A 22,875-nucleotide genomic window follows, 5' to 3' on the forward strand; every position below is an offset into this window, starting at 1 on the left:
GTAAGTGTGCAGACGGGAAACCCTCGCGTGAAGCACATCTGTGATCTCTTGTCCGATTACCACCCTGAGTTTGGAGTAGCCAGCACATCATGGGACTCAAAAATGAAGCTGCCAGTGGAAGTGAAATTGAGGGGGGCGGGGGTAGGGCGAAGCACTTAAAGCCTAAAGTCCTGCTGTGAATCTAGACTGTTCGGGTTTGTTTTCCTGGGAAAGTGATTTTATTCACTTGTGGAATTAACTGCTTATTTTCTTCTTACAGTACTTCTATACAAATGATATCTCTTTTACTGAAAATAACTTAAAAACAAGTATTTATTGAAAATCACTTCTTTGGGAGTTTTTTCAGAGTGATCAGAAGTGAAATTTGTAATCTTATCACAAATCAATAAGTGGCGGCGTGGTGAGTGCAGCGCTGCGGCCGCTAACGTCAGCCTTTGCCCCCCGGCAGCGCCATGGCCCGGGAGGAGCAGTGCCGGGAGGGGCTGGGCTACGACCGGGTGCCCCCACTGGAGCGCGGGCGGCCGGACGCGGGGAGCTACGCCCCGGACACCAAGCCCAGTGACCTTCAGCTGTCTTCCAGGCTGCCCCCGTGCTTCAGCCACAAGACGTGGGTCTTCTCCGTGTTGATGGGGGTGAGCAGCTCTGCGCCAGGCCCACGGAGACACCGTCCCGCTCCGGGGCCCGCTGCCGGGGTGCTGGTCCCAGATGGCCCGGGGAAGAGCGGCCCCGGGTTACTTCTGCCTCTGAGAGACTCGTGGGTGCTGACGTGCTTATTTGCTGTGCTCTTTGAGTTATTTTCCTCAGCTGGCGAGGCTCTGTCCTGCTGGCCCTGCCGGCCTCTGGGCCGTGGCTGCTCTGTGTCCCGGCAGGGGTCGGACAGCCCAGGGCCCACGCCAAGCCTCCGGCTCACGTGTTGTACCAGGGCAGCCTCCACGACCCTCGCCTCCTGGGGGTCTGCAGAGATGGGGAAGAGGGGCCACGCTCACAGGATGGGCCTCTGGCGGGGTGGACAGCAGGACGGCGTCCTGAGGCAGGAGGCCAGGGCCATGGGGCCAGGGAAGGCGGAGGGGCCAGGGGCCAGGGCCAGCAGGGAGGAGGGGGCAGGCCTGAGGGGACCTGGCCTGGGGTCCCGGGACGTCTCCCTTCCGATATGCTTGGATAAGCACTTGGACGACAGAAGAAGCCCTTTTGGCCCGAGCGGGCGCGGTCACCTGGGCTGGCCACTGGACGCGCCTCTCTGTGGGTGGGAGCTCTGGGGTTGGCGTGCCGGGGGCCAAGATCCAGGATCCGGGCTGGGGCCTCGCCCCTCCCTGGGCCCCGGGCTCCGCGGGCCAGCCCCGCGGCACCCCGGTGGTCCTGCCCGCCCTCCCCCCAGCCGCTACCCTGTGCCACTGAGACGGGAACTCCCACCATGTGGGTCGAAGAGGACGCTCCTCCCTCCAGCCCCGGGGTGGGCGGCGGGCGGCCGGTCAGCCTCCTCTCATTCCCAGCTCCTGGACTCTGTTGCCCGCAGCAGCCCGCGGCCACAGCCCTCTTCTCCCTGAGGGGTGCGCCTTGGCCTCCCCCGCCCCCCGGGCCCGCGGGCCCCAGTGCTCCCATTCTGTGGGGTGCGCACGGCCCTCTGCCCCTACCCGGGTCTGAGTGACCTTACACCAGTGCCCTTGGCCCCGTGGCCTCCCCCTGTGCAGTGAGTTTCCATCTCCGGTGCCTTGAGCGGGATGGGGTTGTGTGCTCGGCTCTGTGCCTGGACCGGGGGGCCCCGAGGCCCCTGAAATTGCACATGTGGGGTGAAGGCGTTTTCTGGGGAGTGGAGCCGCTGTTTCTTGCTTTGAATTTTGACAAAGTCTCCTGTCCCCCAAATAAGTGTTGATGCCCATAACCTGCCCCTGGGGGAGGGTGGGCGGCTGCCGTCCTGCAGGGAGGAGTGAGGTCCGGCGGGATCCAGGCGTGGATGTCGGTGTTGTACAGAGTTAAGTTGTAGTCAGAGGGCTAGTTGTTCAGCCTCCTGACCTTCAGGCCTGACTGTGTTGTCACCCGAATTCGTGCTGCTGTTTTGCAGAGCTGCCTGCTTGTGACCTCGGGGTTTTCCCTCTACCTGGGAAATGTGTTTCCTTTGGAGATGGATTACCTACGCTGTGCTGCAGGTTCAGTGAGTAGCAGTCCTGTGTCAGCACTGAAGTTTGAGGTTATGCCCCTGGGTGTTTTGCTCTGAGATTTACCCGTTGCTGTCACTCGCCCCTCATTCAAACTCTCTTCCTGTACTTTGGCTGGGAATAGCAACTGTTGCTTTTGAAAATGATCAATGAGGCAAGTCTACCACAGACTCCAGAGCAAGAAACGGCACTTTGATTTCCAACACACAGGTGCATGCTGCTCTGGGCTGCCCCATGAGCCGGCAGGGAAGCCCCTCCGTGGTTTGGGGGCCACACCCCCACCCCTCCCCGAAGCTTGTACCTGCTTCTGGACTCAGAGCCGAGGCCTGGGGAGCCACCAGTCCTCATGGGGAGACGACCAGTGACTCCCGCCAGCTGAAGCACAGGGCACATCCCCTGGGGTTTGGGGAGCCCTCTCACCCATCTGCTCTCCTGTTCCAGCCCTGTCAGCATCCCCAAATGTCTGAAAACACAAGACAGATGCAGCTGCCCTTACCCTGTACCCTCCGCCACAGGTTGCCCAGCCTCCACTCCCTTAGAAGAAAACCCCTTGAAAGAATTTGACCCGTTTCCTGCCCTTCTCTCTGGAACCTCCTAGGTGGCCCTTTGTGTTCACCACTGGAGCAGCCCTGGTTGGGGGTCACAGGGGCCTCTGACCTCTGACTCAGATGGCTCCAGGGCCACGCTGACCTAGGCCGATGTCCCAGCAAAATCTTCGGTTGCGTCCTTCACCCCCAGGGGTGACGGGCTAGGGGGACCAGTCATGTGGTCCCACTGGCTCCTCCGTCGGTGCCCAGCCCCGATCCGACCCCTGCTGGACTCGCCCACCCCCCCCCCCCCCCGCCCCCGCCACCAGCTCCCACTGCAGGGTCTGGGCGGGGAGGTCCCGTTGCTGCAAGAGCGAGACCAGCACGGCCCACGGGGCCCAGGCTGGCCCCCCAACTTCCCCCCGCCCTGACCCCAGGCTGGCCCTCTCCCTTGTCCTCGGCTCCGGGGACGCAGTGGGGACCTCTGACAAGGACCCCAGGGGCTTTGGGGCCCCTGAGCATTTCTGCTCCTTCACACGCAGATGGTTTCCCCTTTCTGTGTGATTCTTACCAAGACGCGCCTGGTCTCGGGCCACAGGAAGCTACATCCGCTTCTAAGCGCGTCCAGCTAGGACAGTCTTCATTTCGGTGTCTTTTTCATCATCAGAACAATTAAAACTCTTTCCAGAATAATTATTTTGAAAGACCCAGGACCCTTCAGCGTCGAGAGGGACCACTGCGTCTGATGGAGGGGGACATGTCTCGGGCCATGTGGGTTTTCAGGACACAGAGTGACCAGCAGGGACGCTCACCTGCTCTCTCTTTTCAGTGCATCCCCTCAGCCATAGTGAGCTTCGCTGTCTGGAGGAGAAACGTCAGCGCGGTGAGTCCAGCCTTCTGTCCGCACCCTCTGCAGCCCTGCACCCGCTCCGTGGGGCTTCCTTCATCCCCCCTCCCTCTGCCCCCAGGAGGGCGGAGGGGCCCGAGCTCGCAGGCATCCCCCCAGCTGACTCTAGGTGCCCTATCCTTGGGATGGGTGATTAATGCCCGGCTATGTGGTTGAATGTCACTTGGTTTCTTTTTTCACACAAAGGAGAACGAAACCCCTCCTGTTTTGTTTTCCAGATTCCCAACTTCCAGATACTGTTTGTGTCCACGTTTGCTGTCACCACGACGTGTTTGATCTGGTTTGGATGCAAACTTGTCCTGAACCCATCAGCAGTAGATGTGAGTCCCTGGAAAGCCACGTGGGTCCTCCCGGGGTCACAGGAGCCGAGGGCTCTGGTCCCACTGGGTCTGCTGAGGCCTGTGGGCTCGGAGCTGGCGTTAGTGAGCTATCTGCTGGGTAGTTACACCGGAAATGTGTATCGTAGCTCTTGAGTTTGAGAATTTCATTTAGGCTTCTGAAGAAAACAATTGTCTTTAACGCTTTCACTGATTTCAGTGGACGAATTCACTGATTTTTGTATCTCTTTCACAACAGTTCTTAAACATTAACAGTAATGTAATAACATCTTTCATCAGATCTGCGATACTGCTACGTAAGTTGCCCTGTTACTTTATGTTCCGTTAAGAAAAATGGAAGAGTCTTGTCATTTAAATTACAATGCAGCAGAAAAAAAATCTCTAGGAAACAGGACCTGATCAGAGATACCTCTGCTCTGTGTTCAACACGTTTTCTTTAAGATCAGGGAAAGGATGTGGTGGCCCGAGGACGTCTCAGCCAGGCGTGTTAGGGCATGAAAAACGGACAGACACGCGGATCTGAAAGGAGCACCTGTGCTGCCATCTTCTGCAGAAGAGACGATTTTCTGCTTTCTTGACATTTGGATTATTAAGCCCACGTAGCAAAGTTGCTGGATGTGAAAATCAATGTAAAACAATTGTTTGTGCCAGAAACAGAGATTTTGGAAAATGTTATTTAATTACAGATATCATTTTATAAAGTGCCCGGGAATAAACCTAACAAGAGGTCTGGAGACTCTTTTGTAGAAAATCATAAAGCCTCGCTGAGAATTACGATGCTTCTTTACCAAAGAAACCCTACGCGGAAGTGGGCGCCTGTCCCATGGGTCCAGAGCAAGTGTGCCTGCAGGCAGGACCCAGCAGGTTTAGGTGGTGACCAAGGGCCGGGGTGGAGCCCCCTTGAAGAACATGTTTGGGGACTCACCCGCACCCCACAGCCGTCCCAGCAGGACAGGAGAGCCGCCCCGGACCAGTCGGCCCAGGCCGCCCCACGTGCACGGCCGCAGCCCCAGCCCGGAGCACAGCAGTGACCAACCTGGGGGGGCCCTGCCCCCGGCCCGCCCACCAAGAAGCCGCGGCCAGTCTCCCGCAGACACAAGGAGCACAGTCTGTACGGAAGGGGACACGTTCTCTTGGAGTGGCCGGCCGGTCCCAGGGTACATGAGGAGCCTTGGGAGAAAGTCAAGGGCAGCAGGGACTGCGCCGGGCGCTCACCAGCAGGAAACCACAGCGCCAAGGCGCAGCTCGGAGGAGCCACACTAGTAATCAGAGGAGGTCAATGAAAGCCACAGGAGATGCCGTTTCCAGCATCGGGACAGGCAGGAGCCCAGGGTGGTTCCCTCACGTCCGGCAACTCCTACGCGCTGCTGCAGGCTCTATGGAAAAGTCCGGAATTTGCAGGTCCTTTCTGAAGAAGTACATACACTGGGAAGCCCCATGGCACAAACCCTGGAGAGACACGCACACATGTGACCAGGCGGTGTGTTCCTAGCAGCGCTGTGGATCGTGGCAAAAACCCCAAACCAAAACAGATAATCCAACATCCATTACTAGGATGGTGCCCCCCAAGTGCACAAAACGGATGAAGAAATTGTGAAAGATGCGTGAAGCTTCGTGCTCACAGCCTCCTCCTACTGGATGGCCTCCCCTGGGGCTGGACCTGCATCGTCCCCCAACCCAGGCCCCAGCACCAAAGCCCGCCGTTAACCAGACCCTCAGGCTCCTGCCACCTCGAAGGTCCAGCCAGGCCGCGTGGAGGACACGAAGCTTGGACACCTAAACACATGGAAAGACCCCAGGACCACGATGTCAGGACCACCGGTGTCCAAACACAAGGTCACAAATGGTGAAACAGGAAACTCTGCAGCGTGAGGCCGCTCAGGAAAGGGGCTGCTCCCCTCCCCTGTCTCCCTGTTGAGCCGGGCTCTGGACTTGAACCTCCGCCCTGGGGACAGCCACGCGGGGCTTCGCTGTAGGGTCCCTGCTCCCTCTTTCCCACCCGCCGTCCCTGCCTTGGCTGCAGCATGTCCGCCGTGGGCACCGCTTTCTTTAGGGAAGGATCCAGCTCCACGGTCTCCGACGCTCCCCTTCCACAACTGGGCCGACGTGGGCACATATCTTCGGGGTCCTCGTAGGCCAGGGAGGGGCGTGAGTCCACCTGGATTCAGCTAAGCCCAGGACACACCCTCACCACCAGCGGGAGGCTGCCAGGTCCCATAGCCTTTCCTGCACTTGGCGTCCCCAACAGCCCCCGTTTTCCCGTCTGATGATGGTGCTGTGGCTTGCTGTTACCTCAGGTCACACTCTCTGATCACTAGTACTTTTGAGCCCCTCTTCCTGGGTGTTTGCCCTCTTGGGCTTCCTTCCCGTCCTTGGCTTGTTCTAAATCAGGGGTCTCTTCCTGTGAGCCGCAGCACTTGCTGTCACACCGTGTGTCAAGTTTCCCCGCGAGCTGCTTGACACCACGCTTTTTATTGTGGCTTTGTGACTCCAGTTGTCTTCCTTCTTCAAAGCTGACAGCTCTTATTTCAAATATATTTCAGGATAAGTTCATTGAGTTCCTCAAAAAATACAGCTGGGATTCTATTGCGATTACTTGACGTTTACAGAGTAATCTTGTGAGAATTGACATCTTTATTGTGTGGAGTCATCCCACTGAGAGCATGGACTGTCTCTCTACTTACTCACATCATCTCTGTCCTTTATTAGGGTTGGAAAGTTCCGTGTATTCTTGGTTAGATAATCCCTAGATGATTCACAGATGTGTTGCTAGTATGAACGGTGTCTTATTTATTAAATTATATTTTCAGATGGCTTATTGCTAGTGCAGAGAGAGGCTACTGATTTTCATTTTTTCTTTATTTTGAAATATTTGAGACTGGAAAGAATTTGCACAAATAGTACAGAGCATTCCTGTGTATCCTTCATCCAGTTTTCCCCAATGAGAGCATCTTACGTGGTCAAATCAGGAAACTGACATTGGCACTTGTTAACTTAGACCCTATTCATATTGTACCGGTTTTTAAAAATGGATTTTTATAAGTGGACTTTGTGCCTGGAAGCTTTGCTGGACCCGTATCCTCCGAGTTTTCTGTAGGTTATGTTGGTTTCTCTATGTAGGTCACTCTATCGTCTGCAAATAACGACAGTTTAAATGCTCCTGTTCAGTCTAACCCTCTTGTTCCTTTTTCTCTATCGCTTTGGCCAGGACTTCTGCTACCGTGGGCCTCTCTGTCTTATTCCTGATTTTAAATAGGTTGTATCTAAAGAGTTTCCAATAAGCTTTTTGTTTTTTTTTTTAATTTATTTTTGGCTGCTTTGGGTCGTTGTTGCTACTCGCGGGCTTCTCATTGCAGTGGCTTCTCTTGTTGTGGAGCACGGGCTCTAGGTGCACGGGCTTCAGTAGTTGTGGCTTGTGGGCTTTAGAGTGCAGGCTCAGTAGTTGTGCCGCACGGGCTTAGTTGCTCCGTGGCATGTGGGATCTTCCCGGACCAGGGATCGAACCCGTGTCCCCTGCATTGGCAGGTGGATTCTTAACCACTGTGCCACCAGGGAAGGCCCCTTTGTCTGGTTTTAGAACCAGGGTTATACTGGTCTCATAAAATGAACGAGGTAGCTCTTATCTCTTTTTTGTTTTTTGCAAAACCTTGATATGATAAGAAGTCACTGCTTCTAGAAAGTTTGGTAGAACTCACCTGTAAAATCGTCTCCATCCAGGGCTGTTGGTGAGGGGAGGTCTTTCATTATTATTGTTAAAGTTTTCTGTCTCTTCTTGTGTCAAATTTTGGGTTTTATATTTTTATCAAAAGTTTATCCATATCATGCAGGTTTTCCAAATTATTAGTTTATAGTCGTTCATAATCTTGCTCACTATTCTATTTTTAATTCAAGCCAAATATAGTTATTTCTCCTTTTCATTCTGAAATATAATTTATATCTCTATTGTATCTCTTATTAGTCTTTTCGAAGAACTGGCTTTGCTCTGTTAACCTCACTTTGTATTTCTGGTTGTCAGTCTCTGCCTAGAACCCTGATGAAACAGACATGTGGGATTATCTTAAAAAGTCACCCATTTATTATTGGTTTCTAATATCACTACATTAGGGTCAGAATGTACAACCTATAATGTATTGATTGTTCAGAATTTACCAGGGTTTGTTTTGTGGCCTAATAGATGGTCAATTTTTGTTAGTGTTACACAAATGCTACAAAAGAATGAAAATTCTATATTTTATTTTGCATGTACAGTTCTGTAGATCCAACTTATTAGTTGCATTTGTTTTTAAATGTAGAATTTTAAAAAATCATCATTGAGGGTATAGTGAGGCCAAGAGATCAGGAGACGACCGCCACTGCAAAGACAGTTTATCACAGGTCCCAAGAGGAGGGGGTCCCAGGGCCGGTCAGGAGGCAGGGAGGGGGACACGTGGGCAGGAGCCTTCACTGGGTTTCCGCAGGGAGAGATGCGAGGCAGGGTGAGCAGGCGCAGCACCGGCCAGCGTGAATAATCTCGGTGGGCTCAGGGCGGAGGGGCTGCCCAGGTGATTGGGACAGGTGGCGGGAGAGGCCCATAGAGGCTCTCGATTGGTTGGTTTTATTTTATTTTATTATTTTTTTGGCCGCGCTGCACGGGATCTTAGTTTCCCGACCAAGGATTGAACCTGGCCACGGCAGTGAAAGCGCCGAGTCCTAACCGCTGGACTGCCAGGGAATTCCCGATTGGTTGGTTTTATATCACACAGTTAAATCAACTTTGTTGGTGTACTGTCCTGTGGATTTAAACACAGGCATGGATTTCTGTAACTGCCAACAGTCAGGACATGCAACAGCTCCGTAACCCCCAACCCCCTGGTGTTTTCTCTTTGGGACACTTACGCACAGAGCTGCTATAAACGTGGGCAGGTTTTGGTGTGAACGTAAGTTTTCATCCCTTTAGAGTAAATACCCAGGAGAGACACACCACCAAGGAAGGCTGAGATCAGGGCAGACTACCACCCGAGGGCCAAATCCAGCCCTTGAGCCAACAATAATTTAAAATCAAAAACCCACCAACCGACCAACAAAAAGATATACGTGAGTCAGAGGTGGTTTGCGTGCCTGGCGTCTGGCTTTGGACAGAAAAGTTGCCGAGACTTTGAGGAGGCATCTAAGCCCCTTCGTGGGATTGTCCCCGTTTACGGGATGAAAGTGGAGACGCCGGTTTTACAGACGCATGTGTTCTCCTTGGCAGATCAATTTCAATCTGATTCTACTGCTTCTGCTGGAGCTTTTCATGGCGGCCACGGTGATCATCTCTGCGCGGTCCAGCGAGGCTCACTGCAGGCAGAAGGTCGGTCCAGCCTGAGGCACGGCTGCACCGCAGACCTGGCTGCGGAGCGAGGGGCCAACGGCCCCAGGGAGGCAAACCTGGGGATGCGGCACCACCTCCTCCGTAGCCTGATCCTGATCAAGTAACACCACCCCCACCCCCCAGTAGTGTTACACGCAGAGACCAAGTCCGCCTAAAGTATCACCTTGTAAACTAGGACTTCAGCGATCAAACACATTTTCACATGCCACGAGAAGGTCCGTGTTTGAGCTTTTGCGCTGAAGCCTGAAGATCCAGGAGCGTCTTCCAGATGCTCACGTTTCAGACCATCGCCCGAGCGATGGCCTGGACGGACGGCCACCCCTGTGACGTGGTTTTGTTTCTTTTCAGGGCTCCGTCTCCGAGAGCACCAACATTCTGTATGAAGTGACATTTCCTGCTCGGGTCCTGAAATCCTATTCCGTAAGAAAAGCTTTTCTTTTTCCTTATTTTATTTCATTGTGGGGGGAGTACTTGATAAATATGGTGTAGGCGTGTCCCTGGTACACGAACTGTCCTGGTTGACAGTACACCCCCTTTTACTCTCAGTGTGTCCATAAATTATATGTTAATTGTGTTTTCACTCGTTTATGTCCTCTCCAAAATTTTTTAGTCTACTTGTTCTATTACTGAAAGATCTGTTAAAAACCTCCCAATCTGTGGGCATTATCGATTTGTCTTTGTAATTCTGTAGCTTTTCACCATAGAGTTTTGGAGCCTGGGTTTTTAGGTACACGAAAGTTTAGAATTCCTTCCTTCCTTCTTTCCTTTTTTTTTTTTTTTAAATCATTACGAGCAACTCTCTTTAGTAATGGCTTTTGCCATAGAACATATATGGTTAACTACATCAGTATCTCTTGGTTAATATCTTCCCAGTGTATCTTTCCCTCTTCTTCCACTTCTTTCTGTCCTTACATTTGGGCAGTTTCTGTACAGAGTGTTGGTGCTGTTTGAACCGAGCTGGTTCACTCAGAGCGCAATTCCTGACACTTTCATATTTATTTCTCCATCTTTTTGTTTCCTATTTTCTATGCCTTTTCCCACCTTCCTTTGAATTGACAGGAGCTTCTTCCTTCCCTTTCCCACAAATTTGGGTTGGAAATATACGTTTTCCATATCCCCTTGGAGGTTATCCTCAGCATCTCAGCACGGGGCGCCCTGATGCTCTGCCCTGAACTCACAGGACCCTCTGCACCCCCGCCCCCTTCCAGGGACCCCAGGGAGCCTGCCCGTTCCCCTGGGTGACACTCTCTGCCCCCAGGTCATCGAGGTGATCGCCGGTGTCTCCGCCATCCTTGGAGGGGTCATCGCTCTGAACGTGGATGACGCCATCTCAGGCCCGCACCTTTCGGTGACGTTCTTTTGGATCTTAGTGGCCGTGAGTACACCCTGGGTGGCCCTCGTCAGTGTGGCCGACCTTTGAGCTCGGTTTTGGGGCAGTCAGGCAGGAAAGCGGAGGGAGGAGGGGCGGGGGTGGGGAGTGGGCGCTGGTGGGCCGAGCAAGATGCTTCCCAGGTCCTCGTGGGCCCCAGACCAGGGCGATTTGGGAGCCAAGGATTAAATGAGTCAGGATGTTAGCTGGTATTATTATTATTATTATTATTTTAAAACTGGCTTGAGGATACCAGCACCTCATACAGATGTATTTCTGTAATTATGATACTATTTACTCTCTCAGATTAGCTATTATTTTTTTAATATAAATTTATTTATTTATTTTTGGCTGTGTTGCTGCACACGGGCTTTCTCTAGTTGCGGCGAGCAGGGGCTACTCTTTCATTGCGGTGCACGTGCTTCTCATTGTGGTGGCTTCTCTTGTTGCGGAGCACAGGCTCTAAGCGCGGGCTTCAGTAGTTGTGGCTCGTGGGTTCTAGAGCGCAGGCTCAGTAGTTGTGGCGCACGGGCTTAGCTGCTCCACGGCATGTAGGATCTTCCCGGACCAGGGCTCGAACCCGTGTCCCCTGCATTGGCAGGTGGATTCTTAACCACTGCGGCACCGGGGACGCGGTAGCTGCTATTAGTATTTTATATTTTTTGTATTAGTTTCCCTGAAAAGTACTTGTTTTATTATTTTATAACATATAACATTCATATTGTTTTATAATACGTTTTAAAATGTAATACATTTATATTATTTTACATTGAATACGACTACCGTCAATGCCTAGCACCGCACCTGGTGCTTGGTAAGTGCTTACTGACTACACGGTCACTGTTTTAAACATGGGCCTTTCATCCTTTTATAAGTAAGTCTGAGTTGACTTACGTAATTTAATGTTGTTTAGCGTTTGGCTGAAATGCGGCCCGGGGAACACACGGCCCCCAGGCTTCGGCCCCCCTTGGCTGTGCTCCCGGCTGGGTGTGGGCCACACATCCGCTTGGAGCAGCTGCGATGGGCCCCTGCACACCCGAGTTTCCACGTGTCACGTGATGCCCCCAAACCCCAGGCTCCTGTGCTTTGTGCTCCCACACCAAGGGCCTGGGCATTTCCTTTTCCTTTGTGGGAGTGTGGATGGGTAACTGGGGCCCGGACACACTTGGGCCCAGCAGGCTGTGCTGGGCTGGGGCGGCGGAGGGTGCTGGGCGCCTGGACCCCCAGCGGGGGGCAGGTGGATGGCAGGGGGCTGGGCCCAGCACTCAGCAACCTCGAGGAAGCCTTGTGCCCCCCTGAGCTTCCCTCTGCCCGAATCGTGTAGAACTAAATCAAGCTCCTTAAAATAAGTGGGAAAAGGCATTTATTGATTACAAAGGGACAGGAGTGCTGGTCCAATGGAGGAGCCCCCAGCGGTCAAACATGGTGGGCAGGGGCACGGTGTCTCCGGGGGCCCTGAGTCTGATAGCCCAACCGAGCCCGCCAGCGGCCAGCTGGTGCTCCCTCCAGAAATGCGGCATCGTGAAGGTGGCACCGCTGAGGGTCAGCTGAGGCCTCCCCATCAAGGAGGCCAGTGAACTGACAAGAAACACGAAGCGTGATCATCCATTGGGTCCTGAGCTGGGAACAGACCCAGCTGGACCAGGACATCATCGGGATAATTGCAAGTCCGAACACAGACCCTGCCTTGGACAAAGCTGTTGAGTCTGTGTTACATTTCCCCGGTGCGGTGCTGAATCGAGACGGAGTAGGAGACATGCACACAAGTATTTAGGGGCGGGTGCCACATCTGAGAGAGCAGGTGTGAGGGTTCCAGGGTTCTAGACTCTCTTTCACGGATCCCCGGCTCTCCTGGAGACCAGGATGGCCCAAATCAGAATGGGAGGGCACATGTTTGGGATCTGACTTGTTGGGCTCTCATCTCTGAAGCCTTTCTTTTTCCTTTTCTCTTAGTGTTTTCCAAGTGCCATTGCCAGTCACGTGACAGCAGAGTGTCCCAGCAGATCTCTGGTAGGTGAAGCCCGGCAGGGTTTCAGGCACCCGCGGAGCGATCTGCCGGGCTGGGCGGGGTGGGGGGCGAGCATCTGAGGGGTGTCTGCAGGCTGCGGGCTTGAGGGGGGCCTTGCGACTGTCCGAGGGCTGGGCTGTCTGTGGAAGTAAGCAGAAAGGGCCCATTTGGCATAAGAGTCGGGAGAGATTCCTGGGACTCAGCAGAGGCGGCGTCCTGTCCGGCTGTGGATGTCGGACAGTGACAGTCGCTAAACCGGCCCAAAGGCCCTGCGGCGTGAGCGTCCGAGCTGGTGCTGAGCTCAGCCGACACCTGGGCCTGCGTGGCCTCTGAGCTGGTCCAGGCATCGCTCTCCGAGGCGGGAGGGCCTTGGGAGGTCACAGGAGCAGGTCGGAGGGCACTGGGAGGAGGCCATCAATTCCTAAGTGCTATTTTATCAACAGAGCGAATTGCGCATAAGTTGAGAAAACTTGCGGGACACGTGGTGAGCTTTGAATTAACGGGCAAACCGAGCACAGAGACTCAGCAGGTGCCCCACGCTGGACGCAGACACACGTCAACTCATAACTCCCGCTGTGTGGTTGCCAGGCTGCACCCTCTGTCCGGGCAGTGGCTCCCAGACCCCGACCTCCCACTCTTGTCTGCTTCCCACCAGGTGGAGGTGCTGATAGCCATCTGCAGCCTCGCGGCCCCGCTGCTGTTCACGGCCTCGGGGTACCTGTCCTTCAGCGTGATGAGAATCATGGATGTCTTTAAAGATTACCCGCCAGCCTTCAAGGTGGGTGTTCTTTTATTTTATTTTAAACTCTATAGAAACACGATGCCGCTGAGCAGCGCTGAGCCGCTCGCTGCCCACGTCGGGGCAGATGGCCGGAGCTGGCTTTGCACACGCCTGACGTGCACGGAGCCGGTTCTGCTAACTGGCTTTTCTCCGCGGACAGTGACGCGTCTGTGCACCGTCCTCCGGTGCCCGTTCCGCCCGGGACCGCTCCGCTGCTTCTGTTCTTCTCCTCTGGGCTGCTCTGCCCCGAGCAGCCCCCCAGACACCCCTCTTCACAGGCGCCTTACATTTTCTCGGCCCTGTTCCCATCCACTTGCGTTTAAGAGTCACCGTTTGTCCAGTTTCATGAGAGACCCCATTGGTTCCTGGGTAAACTGAGGGGAGTGAGAGCCTCCCCGCTAAGGGGGCTTCTCGGGGGTCCAGCGTCCTCCCCGCAGGCTCGGGCTCCAGGCGAGGTAAGTCTTCAGACGCCCCGCGGCGTTTCCAGTGTAGACAGTGTTTGCCCCCAAATGTTTATCATGAGAAATTTCAAACATACAGAGGAGTTGAAAGGTTAATGCAGTGAACACTGAGATTCCCTGGTGGCTTACGTGTGTGTCCGTGCACGTGTTTATGCTGACGGGTGGGTGGAGCACACACACGGCCATCGTTTTCCAGAAGCATCTGAAAGCGAGTGGCAGAGGTTTGAGGTGACCCCTCGCCCTTAGATGCTCTGGCATCTCAACAGTAAGGACAGTCTCCTGCACACCTGAGGTGGCTGACGTACTAGGTGACAGCACATTGTCCCCTCAGACCATCCCGAGAAGATGCTTCGTGGGCTGAGGTTCTCAGAGCTATGAGGGTCACCCCTTGCGCTCCGGTCTCTTTGGATCCGGGACACTTCCCACTTCTCCCCCAGGACACTGACCTTTTGGAGTCCAGGCCAGTTGTCCGGGAGATGGTCCCACCTGTGGATCTGTTTGCAGTGGCGGCAGCGGGAGCGAGTCCAGGAGCACTGGTGTTGCCAGCCTGGCCGGCTTGCAGCGGCTGCCAGGGTGCCTCTCGGAAGGCAGGCGATCCCTCGCAGGACGGAAGCGCCTGTGGGCAGCACTGAGGGCTGCTCGCTGCCTGGGCCACAGGGGAGGCCGGGGCGCTCACACCTGCGCCTGCCCGAGAACCCCACGGAGGACGTGTGCTTGTCATTGTCAGCAGAGCGCTGCATCCTTTGTTCCCTGACGCTCAGGGTGACCCAGCCCTGGGCTCCCAGATGCCAGCACATCATCCTCTCCCATCAGACGCTTGAGATGGCCCGGGCTCACCTGGTCCTGGTCCTGCCCTGTCTCGCCCTCGCCCCTGGAGGGGAGCCGTGTACCCATTCCTGTGGGGGCATCATTACGCCTGAGCCCTGTCAGTGGACAGAGCTGAGAAATATGTGTCTACTTAAAGATCCCTAACGTATCTTGCTATTTCCAATTCAAATTTTACATTCTAGGGGTTTTTTCCCCTTAACCTCTGTTATTTTTTATTTGCATCATTTTTCTCTTAGTCCAAAAATCCTGGTAACATTGAATATAGTTACTGCTTAATTTTGCCTGACAACTCACACGTGTTCACAACTACAGGACCCATTTTCTAGCAGCAGCGCCCCTGCTGGGTGAGGGAGGGCTCCCTGTACGGACTCGGAGGTACGGTCATGTGCTCCGTGAAGGAATCCCCCTTCTGTGAGGGGTCCTGCTACACAGTCAAGTTTAATGGTTTCTCTTTGTATTCAGTTTTAGGCTCTGATGCTTTTTTTCCCTCTTAATAGTATTTTTGAATATATAAAACTTTCACATGGTTAGAGTCAAATCATCCGAAAGGCAACCTCAGAGGAGTTGTGGCCCCATCCACGGCTTCCCCGATTCCTTCTACAGGCAACCGTGCATAGTATTATTTTCCTTCTTTCCTACAAAACAGGTCACTCTAATCACGCTTCTACACCTTACCTTTTTTTTTTTTTTAAACTTAATTTCTCCTGGGGGCTCCCGTGTTCCCTCCCACCTACGGTATGAGAGCACCTGCTTCTCCGTAGCCGGGGAGGGTTGACACACTGGGCTTTGTAACACAGGTGAGAGACAGAGCCTTGGGTGGGGCTGTTACGTGCATCTCTCTGGAAACGGGTGACCTCTTACTGTGTCTACGGTGTGCACTTCTCCAGCAACCTCCGTCCGTGTCTCTTGACCATTTTCCAGTGGGCTTTGAGAACGCTGCTGACACAGGGAGCCCAGCGCTCCGTCAGACGCAGAAGATGCAAAAGCAGCCTCAGCTTGGCAGCAGTTTTCACTCTGCTTGTTGTGATTTTTGTCATGTGGAAGCTTTGTTGTCGTTGTTGTTTTTACATAGTTAAATTTGTGAATATTTTCCTTTATTGCTTCTAGATTTTAAGTCACAATTAGAAAGGCTCGTACATGTGTTTCCGCTGGAGTTTAGCCTGGAGTGCAGCACAAGGACTGGGCCCCATCGGACTTTTCTCAAATGGCTCGTGGTTCAAACACTGTTTATTAAAAAGCCCACCTTTTCCTCAGTCGTCTGAGACTCTGCCTTTATCACGCACTGAGCTTTGGTCTGCTTGCGTCTCTTTCTGCCCTGACTGTCCCTCCCTCGGCCGGTCTGTGCCACTAGGTGCAACCCAGAGGTTTGCACCGGGCATCGCCACCTGGCCTGCTCGATGCCTCGCGGCCGGCTGCCCTGCGTTTCAGGGCTGACTCACTTCTGTCGCCTGCTAGTTCTTCTATAGGAACGTTTGTTTGTTTGTTTATTTATTTATTTATGGCTGCGTTGGGTCCTCGCTGCTGCACGTGGGCTTTCTCTAGTTGCGGTGAGCGGGGGCTACTCTTCATTGTGGTGCGCGGGCTTCTCATTGCGGCGGCTTCTCTTGTTGTGGAGCACGGGCTCTAGGCACGCAGAGCTTCAATAGTTGCGGCACGTGGGCTCAGTAGTTGTGGCTCGCAGGCTGTAGAGCGCGGGCTCAGTAGTTGTGGTGCCTGGGCTTAGTTGCTCCGCGGCATGTGGGATCTTCCCGGATCAGGGCTCGAACCTGTGTCCCCTGCGTTGGCAGGCGGATTCTTAACCACTGCACCACCAGGGAAGTCCCTATATGAGTTTTAGAATCACCCTGCCTGGCTCTAGATAGCCCAATGTTGAATTTTTTTAAAAACTGGACTCATGGTTAAATGTGCACATAAACTTGAGAGGTGTTGAGTCTTTTTGTTTTGTATTTCTGAGGCTGGAAGGACACCCCTGCAGTGTGGGGAGGGGCCAGTGCTTTGTGGATGTCTTTGCGGCCACTGGGGCTTCCTCTGTGCTGGTGGAGGGCCGTTTCCCGAGGCGCCCCCCGCACCACCCCGCTCCCTCTACTCCCGGTCAGACTCCTCCTCCCCAGCAGCCAGTGCCGGACCCTCCAGCCTCGAGACTGATCTGTCCCGCCGCCCCGGACCCCGCCCCTCTCTCTCGTCCGGCTCGGGGCCTCCACAGCAGACCTCCGCCCCATCTGGGCACCCTCGGCGGGGCCACGGGTGGTTTCAGTGGCTCCGCTGTGGACCCGAGTGGTTGTTGGGAGGCCTGCACGACTTGACCCGGGCAGCGGCACCATCACAGCGCTTGGCTGCCTGCGGGTCATCTTTGCGTCCCTCCGTTAAACCCAGAGCAGAAGTGATTTCCTCACCTCTCTCTCACTGAGACAGAATGTTGCTGCTCAGGCTGGTGACATAATAGGGCACAGGGGAGCGAGAGCCTGAAACCGCTCCACACAGGCTGCTGCGGGGCTCACGGTCTGTGCTTCGGGGCCACGGCCTGGGAAGCCCGCGCGTGGCCTCCCTGGGCGGCGGGCCCAGGCGGTGGGGGCCTGGGGGCGGCCGAGAGCCGGGAGGAGGGGCGCTGGGCTGCCCACCGCCTGTCTCCACCCCCAGCCGTCCTACGACGCACTCCTGCTGCTGCTGCTGCTGGAGCTGCTGCTGCAGGCGGGCCTCAACACGGCCACGGTCATCCAGTGCGTGCGCTTCAAGGCGGGCGCGTCCTGGGACGCCGCACGGACCGGCCCGCAGGGACGCCCGGCCGGAGAGGTGAGTGGCCTCCGAGCGAGCGTGGCTCCCCGTCCCGTCCCGTCCCGTCCCGTCCCGTCCCAGTGGGGCTGTCTTCCCAGGGCCCTGGGCAAAGCGACGCCCACCTGCGCTGACTTCTTTCCAGACCTGTTGGGTCGCTTCGTATTTTTTAAAACACCCCAGAAAAATCTTGGAAAGGTACGATACGTTATACGCTTTTTAAGCCAGCCAGGCAAACGCAAATCCATTTCTGGAAAGGTGTTATGGACTGAATGCTTCCAGTTCTACTCTCACAAACGTAGAAGAGAACTTGGCAAACATCTGCATGGATCACAGAGCTTTCCCTCCTGCGGCTCGTCAGGGTGCCCACTACAGACGTGGCGTCGGCGACCCCTGGCCGGCGGGCTCTGAGGGGCACGCCAGCCCCTCGGCCGGGCTCAAGGCCGCTGCACTTTCCCCAGGCCCTGCCTCTTGTCCCCCACAGCTGACAGGCTCCTCCCCGTGAGCTGCCCGCTGTCCTCCAGGGGCACGATGCTCCGGGTACCAGCGAGGCTGCTGCAGGGCCCTCCAGGGCCACCCCGGGGGGACCGGGCACTCCTCCCGCCCAGCCACCACCCGGGCCCACCCCGTCTCACGTCCTGCTCTCCTGCTCTCCTGCAACACGTCCAGCGCGGCCAGCCTCCTGCCTCCGTCACCCTGTCGCCCCACGAGGCTGCTCCCGCCCTCCCTGGGGGACGCAGTCCGGCCGTTGGCCCTTCCTCAGCCACCCTGCACGCTCCACCTCTCCCTCCGTTGCACTTCTCATATGGCGTCATTTGGTTGTCGTTTTTACCCGGGTGTGGTCAGTCCCCGGCAGGGTTGGCTTTGTCCCTGGGTCCCACGTGAGGCCCCCCTGGTTCTGTGTCAGGACGCCAAGGTGCGGCGTCAGGCCGATGAATCCTCCGCCCACGTTCCAGAACTGCCAGCTCTGGGGGCTCGGCCGGGCAGCTGTCCTCCCTGTTTGGTGACCGCTGCCTCAGGCGTCCTCCCTCCCCTGGTGTCATGCCCTGGAGATGCCTTCACAGCCTCCGGGGCCAGGTCAAGACCCCTTCTCTGTGGCGTGTCCAGCCTCTGCCCCCAGGAAGAGCTTGGAGGGACTTACCCCTGCACCCTGGTGTGTATCATTCCGCAGTCAGCAGTATTAACTGAGCACCTACTGAATGCAGACGCTGCTCTGCCAGGTGCTGGGATGCAGACCCACAGGAAGAGGCCTCACGAGGCAGGGGCAGGTTCCACCCGAGCCCCCGGCTCCCCGGCTGTTGGGAGGATGCCCACTCACGGCAGCCTCCCACCCCCCATCCAGAGCCCACCCCGCAGCCCAGGCCCCGCCCCTGTGGAGGACATGTGCTCTGGGTCGTGGCCGGAGGTGCCGGGGCTCTGGGACAGCAGAGTAGTGAGAGGGAACTGAGCCTCCTTCCTGCTTCCTGCCGCCTGGGTGGCCCGGGACAAATAACTCTTTGCCTGTCTCAGTCACAGGTGGCCAGAAGCCCCCTGAAGGAGTTTGACAAGGAGAAAGCGTGGAGAGCCGTCATGGTGCAAATGGCCCAGTGACTGCGGACCCAGCTCGTTAACTTAACGCACAGACGCTAGTTGTCCCTGAGCCGCGACCTTCCAGCTCGCCCTTCCCCTTTCGTAGGGCAGGCTGGGCTGCAAGGTGTTTTCATTTCTTACCGTAGTTTAATTTTGAAATAGGCAAACGTTGACTATTTTGCGCTGACTGCGGGGGTTGGAATCAGTTCAGTGCTCCCAAGGTGGTCTAACCGCAGGAGCAGTGGCACGGGGCCCCCAGGTGAGGGAGGGGCCCACGCTAGAGCTGAATTCTCCAGGCACTGATATTTGGGCAACCACGGGTCTCCGGGTTCCCGGTCCAACCAGTGACCGGCTGCCGGTGTCTGCTCCTCCGAACCTCGCCCGGCCTCCCTGCCCTGCTTTTGTTGAGCACCTACTGTCCGCAGCCAGCACACACACCGTGCTAAGCCGTGCGTGGATCTCACCCATTTCGGCTCTTCTCTTCTTGGGGGCCCAGCCCGCTGAGTGAGCATGGATTCCTTGACGAGGGCAGAGCTGCTTCCGCCCTGTCTCGAGAGCCCGTGGAGCTACCTCCCCCAGAGCCGGGGGTGCAGGGCAGCCCCCACCCCCAATGCGCAGCTTTCCCCACGTGAAACCCACCTGCCTGCATTTCTGCTCTCTCCATATTTAAACCCACTCTTTCTGGAAGGGCCCCCGTTCAGTGGCCCTGGTCCATGTACGGGTGTCCTAACGGCTAGTGGAGACCCAGCTCAGCAGCGGTCAGCCTGCAACCATCCTGAGCCCTCTGTCAACGATGCTGGGGTCGACCCCGTCCACTGTGGCAGCTCAGTGTTCTCTGGGGTGGGGCCATTGTCCAAGGCTCTGAAAACTGACAGCTCACATCTCCACGTCTCGGTGGCCTCCGTGTCCCGGGTGGGCCAGGAAGACAAATGCCTTGGTCAGGTCCCCAAACAAGCACGGGGTCAGCAAGGTGGCTCTCACCTGCACACGAGCAGACCCCACCCAGCCGCAGCCCACGGGGCCACCTCCCCTTCCTGCAGCTCCCCAGCCTGGACGGGAGCCATGGGGACAGGGCAGGTGATGCTGATGTCTCCTGGGGGTCCAGAAAGTCTGAGCCTTAGAGCTGGAATGAGGTGCCTGGGGAGTTAACACAGGCTGCACTTTCTTATTTCAGAGAGAGCTTGAAAAATCCACACAAATGGGGTTTTAAAAGTATATAGTCCTGTCTCTGTCAATTTACATTTTTGTGTGATATAGTTTAATACTGCCTGAACAATAAATGCTAACATGTCCTTGTGGCCAAGTGGCCTATTTAACTCTGGGTCTCTGGGTATTTCCATGCCCAGGTCTGAAACAACTGAGAGGTAAAGCATAGGAGGGGGATGGGGGCAAGGGCCACCTTTTAATTTATTCATGATTTATGTTGCCCTGAGCCAGTCTGCAGTGGGATCTGGTGGAGACGGGAAAGGCACTGGGGCCCACCCAGGGGAATGCCCACCACTCCTCACTGAGTGGGCGCAGAACCTCACTTTCGGGTTATCTTGGGAAGTTAAATGCAAAATAAAGATTTTTAAACCAAATAAAGATGACATCTAGATTTGGGAAAGTTACCAGGAGGAAGGCACTGATGGGGTGGGTGGATCTTTCCTACTCACCCCTCCCTCCACAAAGATGCTGGACCAGAGAGGCGGGACATCTGGGTGGGGTGGGGCACTGGCCGATGCTGGGAACCCCCGGGGCGGCGGCTCAGGCCCCACGAGTGACCCTGGGGACACCAGAGCACACTCCCTGGTGCGCTGGGGGCGTTCTGCTGGGGGACATCGGATGTTAGGTGCGGAGGGAGGGCCGAGGGTCCCAGGACAGAGCCTGCCCTGGACAGCCCGGCTGGTTCCGCAGGGGCGGGGGCCTGGGTGTGGCCCTCGGGTCTTTATGACTTGGGGGGCTCTGACTGCCAGGGCGGGTCTGTGTGACCCTGACACCCGGAGCGGGGCGGGACCGCGTGATCCCAGGCGGGGCGCGCGCCACTCGCGGGCCCTCCTCTCCGCGGACACCATGCCCGGACCCCGGCGCCCCGGCCCCCGCGCGGGCCGTGACCGCGCCTCGGACTGCAGTCCCTGCCGGGGGCCCCGCCTGGTTGCCCCCGACCGCGGCCTGTGGGACCCCGCGCCCCCCGCGCGCCGTCGTCCCCGGAGCCGCACTCTGAGCCACTCCCGGAGCCGCTCCCGCCGCCCGCTGCCGCCCGCGCGCCCGCGCAGCCCCACGCCCCGCGCCGACCGCCGCCGCGCCGCGCTCCCCGGGCCTCGCTGCCGGCGCCCCGGTGCTGCACAATGCGCGGCGCGGCCCGGGCCCGTCACCCCGGGCAACCGGAGGACGCAGGCCAGCGCGACGGGGGGCGAGGGCACGGGCCCCGGCCCGGGTGAGCACGGGGCCAACCGCCCTCCGCCCCTCCGCCCCTCCGCCCCTCCGCCCCTCCGCCCCTCCGCCCCTCCGCCCCTCCGCCCCTCCGCCCCTCCGCCCTGGGATTCTAGACCACCCCCGCGGAGTCCCGGACCTACCCTTCGTTCGGAACTCCTGACCGCCTCCCTACTCCAGACCTGCCCAGCCCTCCACCTCTGGACCCCGCCTTCGGCCCCCCCACCCCGACCCTAGCCTGCGCCCCCCTCAACCCCAGACTTCCCCCTCCACCCCAGCCCTGCTCTCGCCCCTCTGAGCTCCCTGCTTCTATCAGCACTGAACTGATACCCCCTTGCAGGGGTCCAGGCAGTGGAAGGGAGGAAGGGCGAGGTGCCCGAGGCCGAGGCCGGAATGGAACCGTCCGCGTCATCGGAAGGGGAGCAGAGAGGAGAATCTAGTCAGTATTGTCCTGCGCCCGCCGCCCTGGGTTTCCTGAAAGGGACCGCCGAGCTCAGGCTCGGGGAGGGGGCATCCGTCTGTTCTGTTGATCTGTCTGCCCGTCCTTATTCCGAAGTACCTGCTTTAATTCCAGGAGCCTCGTAATAAGTCTTAATATTTCTCTGACTTTGTTTTTTCAAGATGTGCTCAGGTTTTCTTGCATTTTTAGAATCAATTGTTAATATAAACCCCCCCCAACACACACACACACACACACACACACACACACACACACACACACACACACGAGTCCTGCTGGGATTTTGTGATTCCATTGAATGTGTAGATCAACTGGGGTGAGAACTAACATCTTAATATCCAGACTTCTGACCATGAACAATAGCTCTTTCATTCTTGTCAGTAAGGTTCCCACTTTTAGTTACAGGTGTGCAAGACCTTTTGTTAGAATCACTCCCGGATAATCCATGCTTAACACTGCTGTAGGTGGCATTTTTGAGTTTCATTTTCTGATTGTCTCTAGTGTATAGAAATACAGTTGAATTCATTTTCCTGGCTTGGTGGTTGGTGACCTTGGTAAATACACTACTAACTCATATAATTAGATTTGTTACATACACAATCATCACCTGCAGATCTTTTCAGTCTTTGTACCCCTTATTTCCTTTTCTTGCATTATTGCATGGGCTAGCACTTTTGAGTATAATGTTGAATAGATATGATATAGCGGACATCTTTTTTTGTTTCCACACTCAGGAGGAAAGTGCTCAGTGCTTCACCATGAAATATGATGTATAAGGTTTTCTTTATTTTATAAACATGATTTTTTTTTCACATTTCTTTGACTGTCAAGTTTTCTTTGGCAAATTTATCTAAAATATTAAATTTTCATTTTAGAACCTAGTTTATAGTTATATAACAGAGGCCCTAAACTGATCCAGGTTCACCAGAATACCTTTCTGTAA

The 22,875-nt window shown here is 55.8% G+C and overlaps 2 protein-coding genes across 2 annotated transcripts in view; both read left to right on the top strand.

Annotated features, from left to right (window-relative positions):
- The first annotated feature begins 479 nt into the window (after window positions 1–479).
- MLC1 (modulator of VRAC current 1) lies at window positions 480–19,081 on the top strand. Its single transcript, XM_061205376.1, has 12 exons — window positions 480–632; window positions 2,060–2,149; window positions 3,510–3,563; window positions 3,806–3,907; window positions 9,156–9,254; window positions 9,488–9,490; window positions 9,624–9,695; window positions 10,534–10,650; window positions 12,598–12,654; window positions 13,308–13,430; window positions 17,360–17,512; window positions 19,007–19,081. Exons 1-12 carry the CDS (start codon window positions 627–629, stop codon window positions 19,079–19,081), a joined length of 951 nt encoding a protein of 316 aa, XP_061061359.1. The 5' UTR covers window positions 480–626.
- A 2,031-nt stretch (window positions 19,082–21,112) lies between these two features.
- The window catches only part of TTLL8 (tubulin tyrosine ligase like 8), a 43,522-nt gene continuing 41,759 nt past the window's right edge, over window positions 21,113–22,875 (top strand). Inside the window, exons 1-2 of the mRNA XM_061206025.1 lie at window positions 21,113–21,476; window positions 21,813–21,911. Coding sequence (XP_061062008.1) covers window positions 21,113–21,476; window positions 21,813–21,911 — 463 coding nt within the window. The remainder of the gene's footprint in view (window positions 21,477–21,812; window positions 21,912–22,875) is intronic.

Source organism: Eubalaena glacialis, chromosome 11, assembly GCF_028564815.1.
Source record: "Eubalaena glacialis isolate mEubGla1 chromosome 11, mEubGla1.1.hap2.+ XY, whole genome shotgun sequence".
NCBI classification, from domain to species: domain Eukaryota; kingdom Metazoa; phylum Chordata; class Mammalia; order Artiodactyla; family Balaenidae; genus Eubalaena; species Eubalaena glacialis.

What these genes read in the sequence shown, in the direction of transcription:
- MLC1 (XM_061205376.1), top strand. An exon ending in TGAACCCATCAGCAGTAGAT is followed by an intron (nt 3,908 to 9,155) that starts GTGAGTCCCTGG and finishes TCTCCTTGGCAG; the next exon opens with ATCAATTTCAATCTGATTCT. An exon ending in ATTACCCGCCAGCCTTCAAG is followed by an intron (nt 13,431 to 17,359) that starts GTGGGTGTTCTT and finishes CTCCACCCCCAG; the next exon opens with CCGTCCTACGACGCACTCCT.